General features: G+C 38.9%; 1 protein-coding gene across 1 annotated transcript in view; it reads right to left on the bottom strand.

Moving 5' to 3' along the window:
- Positions 1–671: 671 nt before the first annotated feature.
- SLC9A3 (solute carrier family 9 member A3) overlaps positions 672–9,120 on the bottom strand; it is a 67,282-nt gene continuing 58,833 nt past the window's right edge. Inside the window, exons 14-16 of the mRNA XM_075271990.1 lie at positions 4,680–4,740; positions 3,844–3,954; positions 672–916 (exon numbers count right to left, since the gene is read on the bottom strand). Of these exons, the coding sequence (XP_075128091.1) occupies positions 672–916; positions 3,844–3,954; positions 4,680–4,740 (417 nt within the window). The remainder of the gene's footprint in view (positions 917–3,843; positions 3,955–4,679; positions 4,741–9,120) is intronic.

The following is a 9,120-nucleotide window of genomic DNA, read 5'->3' as shown; positions in this document are numbered from 1 at the left end:
AAATTCTGCCAGTATAGATTTATCAATCAGTCCATATGTACTGTATATACGCAGGTGGAATTGTCTTGAGTAAATCTGGCTAAGCTCTACTTTTAATAGTTTTTTCCCCTCTAACCCATCCCTTATTTTATCTTTTGAGGTTAGGGACTCTTGACAACTCACATGGATACTCCACTTAGTGTTTGGAATTCACCAGACCTAATGATCATACTCACGTAGGTGTACCCACGCCTAAACAGATATTTGGTCCAGTGTTTTTCACAGTTCAATACTCCCTAGTTGGCAGTCAGGACACTGATCTAATAACTATCGGTAGCCATAGGATTTTTCATCTATTAGCTGTCATAAAATTCTCGGACCTGTTTGGGTGTGAACTCGAAGTAACTATCCCCCCAAACTAAACTTTTTATGAGCACTTTTGTGTGTAGTGGACATCCATCTATATATTTTATTATTTATTTAATAATAGTTATGTTTTATTCAATTTGTTTCTCTACACAAATAATTGTTCTGTAAACAAATTTACGCTGTTACATTTACAGTGTACATTTATCTTTTTACTTTGAATAAAATTTTTATATGCACTGGTGATAATAAATGTTAAATTTTTGTCTATTACATTTTTTTTTAAACGTTTTAAAAGTGTATAATAAACAATTTCCTATGTCCGATTACATGTTTGTTGTCTCTGGTAGGAAAGATCTCGGATGCTCCTCTGTTCCATCATTTATCAAGGCGGAATCAATTGATCTACTGCTGGCACGAAAAGAAGTCAGCCTCCTAAAGTTGTTCGGAGAATAAGGTATCTGTACTCGTGCTCTTTGGGATGGAACGACAGTATCTTCATTATGCAGCCATGGTGTAAACTTCATTGAAATATTTTGCTCATCAGTTGAAAATGCAGGATTATCAATACCTAAAATAAAGGAAAACTTTAGTTTTGTTCAAAATTTTCTAGGACAAAATACTGATTCTACTGCAACTTATTGAATGAAAACAAACTGTTCAGAAAATCTAATTAAATAAGTAGCAATTATATACAATGTAGATGATGTTACAGAAATATAACAATATTTCAAAATAGGCTTTTTTTTTTTTTTTTAAATAGACCGATACTCTAGCAGGTGACAGGCCTTATTTACTTACCAATTCCTGCTCCTGCCCAAGGCTGCCTCTGCTTTCCCTTCAGCCCACTGGGGCATTAGTACCTTGATGACAGGGATGGATGGGACACCATGGAGGTCTAAAGGGGAAGCAGAGGTGGTCGTAGGCAGGAGCGAGGATCGGTAAGTAAGTCCGTGGACATGTATCCCTGTCAGCAATGTCCTTATACCCCCAGTAAGAGTATTTGTTGGCAAACCTCACAAGATTTGTTTCGGAAGGTTCGCCTGGTGGTTTTTGTTCGGAACAAACACGTCCAAATGAAAACTACTATCTGCAAAGGCTGCAGAGTATAATGATCGGAGACCTGCACCTATCCTACATTTGAGGTTTCCTTCCCCAAATTCGCTTAAAAAATGCACAGAGAAAAGTCAAGCAAGTAAGACTTTTCATTCTGCATTTTTCCGCCTTATTCGGGCAGAACCCCTACTTTTTTAAGTAGGTTAGGTTTCAGAAACCCGAACACAGGTGTGAACTTAGTGTTCAAGGCTAGGAATGAGGCAATAATTCAACTAAATAGCTGGTAGGGGAATCCTACCCAACTCCCTGCTCCAAAGAGCTATATGTGTGAGCTGAAGACAAAGACACATATAATGTAAGTGAGATTGAAGAGGATCAGAAAAGCATCTTAAGAAGTGTAGAAGAAAACACGCCTCCTTAAGGATATATTACAAAGTTTCTTATCTTCACTTGCACTATTCATTTATGAAAAATTATTTATAACTGAAGGTAACCTTTAACAAGGAATTTTTACTTTAAGTAGCAATAGTAATACTGTAAAACTGAAACTCAAAAAATATTGGTATGATTGCATATTTTTGATATTTCACATACAAAAGTTATTTACCATGTCACAGTACATTGTATGGAACAATAAATTCTACCATTAAAATTGCCACTTTTTCAGTAGGAAATAAGCCCTCAAATGGCCATGTGGAAGGCGAAACAAAAACATGGCTTTTTGGAAAGAAAAAAAATTAAAAATTAACTGCAGAAGGAAATGGTTAATACAATTCTAGGTCCAGCAGACAAATGAAAGATTAACTACAATCTAGACTATAAACAGGTAATGTAGTAATTTATGTTTCCCATTAGCCAAAGTCTATGAAAAAGTGACTTATTTTACATTGTGCTTGCCCAGAGTTTACGTGATGGGATTAAGTCTCTTAGAACTCAAGACCATACTAGAGCCATGTGCACAGTGGCCATACAGCTTCCCGTTCACAGGCGGCGCGGTATGGCGCATTTTGGTCCTGATTAGGGTTGAGCGATCGTGTTCGGAAAAGATTGGATTCTGATCTGATCAATGCTTTGCTTAGCCTTCACACTGAGTATACGCTCCGCTCATTCTGAGTGGAGTGTATACTCAGTGTGAAGGCTCCGCTGCGGTTCCATAGGAATGAATGGAAGCAGCCTGCACACAGCCTTAACCCCCTGCGCGCCGGCTGCCTCCATTCATCCTAATGGGAGACTAAACTAACATATCTAGTAGCTACTTACCTCCAGAGATGGCTGCTCCGGTGTTCTCCTTCTTCTTCACCTCGCTGCCGCTCCATGCTGCTCTTCTCGCCTCGCTGCCACCGCCTCCCAGGTTAGTGTTTAAAGAGCTAGGAAGGCGGGGCTTGTGGCTTAGAAGAGTGTGGGCGGGTACAGGGCGGGGAGACGTGACGTCTCCCCGCCCAGTGCCCGCCCACACTCTCCTAATCTGGGAGGCAGGGGGAAGCGAGGCGAGAAGAGCAGTGTGGTGCGGCAGCAAGGCGAAGAAGAATACCGGGCACCGGACCAGCCATCTCTGCAGGTAAGTGGACACCAGGGGGGACTAAGTAGCCAGAGGATTAAAAAAAAAATCCTCTGGCTACTTAGTGATTCACTACACAGTGTGGATTCTAACAATTGTTAGATTCCATGCTGTACAGTGAATAGGATTGCTTTTAAAATCCGATCTCCGAATATTAAAAAAATCCCATTGACTTGCATTGGGATCGGAATTGGGATCGAGATCGGGTTCGAATGAAAAATGATCGGAAATTGGATTTTAAAATCGATCCTGAAAAGTCAAGATCGTCTCAACCCTAGTCCTGATTGTTCCGACAGTCACAGCTTTCCCCTCCGGAGTAGGCTCAAATGAATAGGCCTAGTCCAGAGGGTGCTGCTGCGAGGCGGACACCAGGGCTGAATCAGCCGCGCAAACCGTCTGAAGAAAGGGCAACTCATTTCTAATCTAGCGGTCTACATAGACCCCTATTGTGAGGGGGTGGATTATGACATGGATTCAGCGCCAAAATCCGCCCCCTCATGCCCAGTGTGAACAGGGCCTTATACTGCCGTACAAGCTCTTTCATAAGTCGTATGTATTCAGCAGCCTCTAGTGGAGAAACACTCTGTACACATGTCAAGAAATGGAACCTTTTCTGATGTCTTTTCTGCTGGATATGACTAATATTTCTATGTTTATTCTCTTGCATATGCTGCTTGTGTCTTTACACAGTCCTTAGAATATCAGAATAGCTGTGAAAGAGAGCAAAAGTATATTTCCTAAAAAAGTATTTTTCGCGAACAGATCATTTGAACCAAATTGCTGTTTTATAATTTGCTAATTCAATGCTAGAGCATTAATAAGACAATTGCAATGACAGAATTCATATAATTATATATACTTTTGTAAACTAGTAATTATATTACCAAATGCTGAATCACTTGTTCCTTTGTTTTCTGTTATATTTGTTAAAAAAGTAATAGTGCCATCAAGCTGAGTATCGTAATCCATAGGATCCTCCACCCACAGATCTACTTCTGTAAATAAAAATAAAAAAACTCTCAAGTGGTTGAACAGAATTATAACATTTCTGAAAAAGATAATCCATATATTGGGTCTTAGTTATTTAAGAACGCCAGCCAGCTTTTTCATTCAGTTATAGGGGTTTGCCTAGGAAATTCTTTATTCTCTGCTCATAGGATAGGGGATAAATTGCTGATCAGTGGGGGTCTGACCACTGAGACCTCCACCAATCCTGAGTGTAACTCTTATTTTGAATGTAGTCACATTGAAATTGATTGAGCAGGGTGCATCAGTGTTCATTAAGAGTGCTGGAAATACCAGAAGTACAGCACTCAGATATCAACTGAGCTCTGACGCATCTGCGTCCATCGCAACTACGTTCTCAATGGGAGTAAAACACGTGCCGTTATCAGGAATTGTGGGAGTCTCAAGTGGCAGTATAACCACTTTAAATAAACTGTGCTATTTTTCATTTGCACATTCTCAAAACCAAAAGGGATGGGTTTGTCCAACTGCATGAAGCCAGATACTGGAAACTACAAGAACCATACCTGCATAAACCAGAATGTACATGTGACCAGAGCAATATAGAATTAACATATTTATTGTTGAAGGGATAATGGCAGGATTTATATTGTTTTTCTGAGGATTTGCAAATACTATCATCAGCTACCCTAAAATGTGAGTGAGTATAAATTCTGATAAATCTATAGATATATGGAAAAAATATTTGTTTTACCATGTATATTATTTTCAAAAGGCACACTTCCATTCTGTAGCATCGCCATACTACTATTTCTCTAAAAAAAGAAAAAAAAAAGAAAAAAGAAAACATATAATGAACATAAAAATCAATGATGTGATAGATTATTTATATATATATATATATATATATATATATATATATATATATATATATATATATATATATATATATATATCAAATAGGGTATATCTGCTTGTGTCGACAAACATGGGGCAAGAACAAATCAAAATCAAAATAAATCTTTTATTCAGACTATAGATATAATATATTGGTAGATATGAACCCCTCCAAGTAAGACAGATGTTAGTCTAATTTAACTATGACATATCTTGCAATAATATACATTCATGGGGCTATAGACAGGCAAGGCAGGATTTATCAGTTATAGAAAATATCCAATGCCTAGATTTTTATTTACAAACAGACCCTTCCCCGCTTGTGACCAAAGGAAGATCCGACTGTCTATAGAACCCTATTCATTGGGGTGGGATTCTAGGGCAGCTGTCACTAGGCAACCTGGATTCTTAGGGAATCACTGTGCAGTGGGATCTTGTTGGTCATGAGGTCGCTGTTTTTAGAATAGATATTTAGCACCTCAGAAGACAATTGGGTACCTTTTGTTGGGCAATAGGAAACCGATCATTCACTAGAGATTCATGATATTATATCTAGGGATATAAGTATCGCTCTGAATATTTCTTTCTTGATTTTGCTATTATCTTCCTAGGGGACGACCTTAATAAAGGGTGGATCTGTGTTATAATTAAAGTATTGAGACATAGCTCCTAAATCCTTGTTTACTGCGACCTTTCGCAGACTATCCTCTGTCTTGGGGTTTCCACTGTTCTAGTATCTCAGAAACTCCACAAATGCATCATGGAACCTGAAAATAACTCCAGCAAAATCCACCCTTCAAAAAAACCTGTAGTGCTCTTTTTCTATGGTTACTTGATGTGAGCCAAAAAAGCAGTTTACATTTATATAGGCGAGAGAAATTGTATAACAAATGTTCTCCTTTAACTCCATATGAATGTGTAAACTTTAGACCTAAATAAACATTTTGTTTAAGAAAAAGTTAAATGTCTGAATTTCACATTCATTTTTTTTAATTCCTGTGAGATGTCTAACAAACCCATTTCTTATAAGTGTGTTAGAAAAACCTTCCCAATTATTCAAGGCTTGCAGTTTTGAAAAATTGGGTGATTCATGGTGAACATGTTGTAGTATTTGGGTTTTTTAGATTATATATAATTTTATAATATAATATTATATTTAACATTAAAGGGGTTGTCCCATCACAAGGATCCTATCTATACTGCTTGTTAATGTGAATGTAAGACTTTAACCTAAATACATTGCTTCTGCAAAACTGCTTTGTTTGTCCACTTTATTCAATTTTTTGTGGCCACAGCCCTGTCTTAGCTGCTCATGAGTCAAGTGATGTATCTGCTGCTGTCAGGGGGGAGGAGGGGCTAAGTGCAGGGAGCGAGCCTGTGTATCTAGCTATTCCTGTGTCTACACCACGTGACCTAGCTTCCTGCTATCAGATAGAGGAGAGGAGCTGCTTTCATTTCTTCTGTTCTCCCAGTTATCAGCTAGCTAATTCAGTTGTGTTCATTATGGCAGAGACAGGCAGTCTCTGTATGTAACACAGAATGGAGTTGCTGCTGCCTGTACTTCATAGTCCAATATGGGTGGGCGGAGCTACACACGAATTTGGGGGCGGAGCTAAACGGCAGGTTGTCTGTGAAACCCCGCCCACCAAATGATGCAAGAAACCAGGAAGAAAGAAGATGTTACTGCAGTAAAGACTGATGAGTATGTGAGGTGGGAATACCCCTTTAAAATGATACATGAGCCCAAAGCACACATTGCATTAAAAAAATATATATATATATTTACCTAACCTATCCTTTCCTTCCAAACACTGGTGGTGAGCTCACTGGTAATGTCTTGTAAAGTGGGCGTGGTTACCTGCCCCATGCAACTGCAGGTCCTTTTATTTCTATTTCTTTAGCACTCAATGTACCTGCCAGGACCTTTCTCATGTGACATCATGGGGACAGGGTTTTTCCAGGCCCTTGCTCACAGAACTTTATTTTTTTTATTGAGGAAATAGACACTTGCTAGACAAAACTAAAACAACTTGGTCCATGTGCCCTCTGTTATTACAGGTATATACTAATACATGGCATATACACCCATTCATTTCTATAGCCCCTTACACACATGCATAGTTTTTATGGATCTATTTGGGAACCATAGGACCAACTCACAAAACTATGGAGCACATGCTATTGCAGTTCATCATTGCAGCTCACCTATATAAATTATAGGGTCTATGAAAAACACCTGTCTGTCTGGTCTGTCTACAGTCTGTTCACCGTGTGAGCCCCTATGTAACCACTGCCCCAACACCTCCTAACAGCTAGGTCAGAATGGCATAGATGGCGGGCAATTTGTGGAAACGATCATCCTGCTTCTCTCAGTACAGTCACTTCAAGTGAAGATGGAGGGAGCTGATCACATGACCACATGGAATATTGGCTTCTCTGGTATATTGAAAAGGCAATGATTTGAGTGACTTTAATTTGGTGATGACTACACTAGTGATATGAGCTTCTTAATTTCCGAACAATCCCTTCAAATAAGCTCTGCTTTGGGCTTATTACATTCCTCCTTCTTTTGGGTCTTGGTTTGGGAATTTTAGCCACAAGCAACAGTCGATTTCTCTCTGAGGTGACTTTTTATCTTTCCTTTGTTTAATGTTGCTTTGCTTGAGAGAATAGGCATAAACGTATGGATAAAGTGTGCACATTCGCTATGACTCCAAGACACGGACTAAAGGAATAAAGATCAAATGACTTGTTGAGGTGTTTCCTCTAACCTTTAATCCTTTCTTCCACTGAAGTCAGATCATTACTACTCCCACCCACACGTTAGGTTAGTTCTCCTATGAGACTGACTTTGGACTCAAAGACAGGAGAAATTGAGAGGAATATTAGATCCTGCAGGAGGTGGTGTAGAGTGGAGTAAATCTTCCCATAGTTCAGACAGAGAAATGGGTGATTCATGTGAACCATTTTGTGCAGAAGATGACTTCAGAGGATGACATGGAAGCATTCCTTGCAACATTTTAAAGTACAGCAATGCCATAAGCATGGGCTCGAGCATGATGGGCAGGTCTGATTGGTCCATTTCTTGCAGGAGAGACGCAAAAGACCTACTTTGACCTGGAACCTGAGATGGTAAAATGGGTTGTTGTGGACAGGTATCTAAGGGCACTGCGCCCAGCACTAAGGGAGAGGGTAAGCCATAGAGAAACAGCATATCAGCTTGTCATTCTGGAAGAAAGATAGCGGAGGACCTAATTATGGACACCCAGCACTATCCCTAAACCCCTTTGAATGGAATAATCTTTGGGACTATCTGGTAGACTGTTCTTAGGTTTAAGATAACTGGGAAAATGTAAAGACTTTGTTTGAAGTAAATAAGACTGTTGGCCCAGAAAAAAAAAAGTTTAATTATGGTCTAAGCAAGGGACCCATAAAATGTAGAAGTTGATGGTAGATGGTAAAAATGTAATTATGTTACTGGACTCAGGGTGTATGCTACCTCTGGTAAAAATAAGCCTTACCCTAATGGTTTTAAGATGCTTCTGCACTTCTTCCTGGGTTAAACAGCTGACATTTAATGTAGAATTTACCTTATCTCTTGTACCCAGTTACTGCATTTTTCAATTCCCCAAAGTCTCGCTTTACGGTTTTTGTTAATTGTGTAATTGAAGAATCTTTCCCTAGCTATTAACCTCTATGAAATCAGATGGCCTTAAGTACTTGGAAATAAAACTCACTTTGTCTTGTAGAACACTATATAAAAATAACTTCCTTTCTTTTTTCTGCAAGATTTAATTCCTCCTGTGGAAGTGTTCTGCCCACCTATCTCCTTCTTTGACAGGTTATTGGTAGAGATGAGTGAGTAGTATATCGAATACCTCCCCACCATAGGTATGCGTGTAAGTGGTTGAACACCAAAGGGTTAAGTGCATCGAATATTCAATGCATTTAACCCCCTTGGTGTTTGGCCGCTTACACGCATACCTATGGAAGGAAGGTATTTGATCGAATACTACTCACTTATCTCTAGGTATTGGCAGTCAAAATGACTATTTTAATGAAACTTCTATATTTTAGAAACTCTCACAGTCCCAGTTTCAAGGGTGGAGATCCATAGGTTTCAGTCAGCTGTACTGTCCTTCATTTGGTAAAAAATGGAAACTTTCAGATGCCTCATCTCTAGTAACTACTAACAAACATTAAACAAAAATTCATATCACAAGTGTCTAAAGCCTTTAAAGCTAAGTTGATATAAAGGAAGCTATTGCCTGAACATTTACAATTTTGCCTGTTTGCAC

This window comes from Leptodactylus fuscus, chromosome 4 (genome assembly GCF_031893055.1).
Source record: "Leptodactylus fuscus isolate aLepFus1 chromosome 4, aLepFus1.hap2, whole genome shotgun sequence".
NCBI lineage: Eukaryota > Metazoa > Chordata > Amphibia > Anura > Leptodactylidae > Leptodactylus > Leptodactylus fuscus.
The sequence above is the reverse complement of the archived record's forward strand: the minus strand, read 5'-3'. Positions and strand labels throughout refer to the sequence as shown.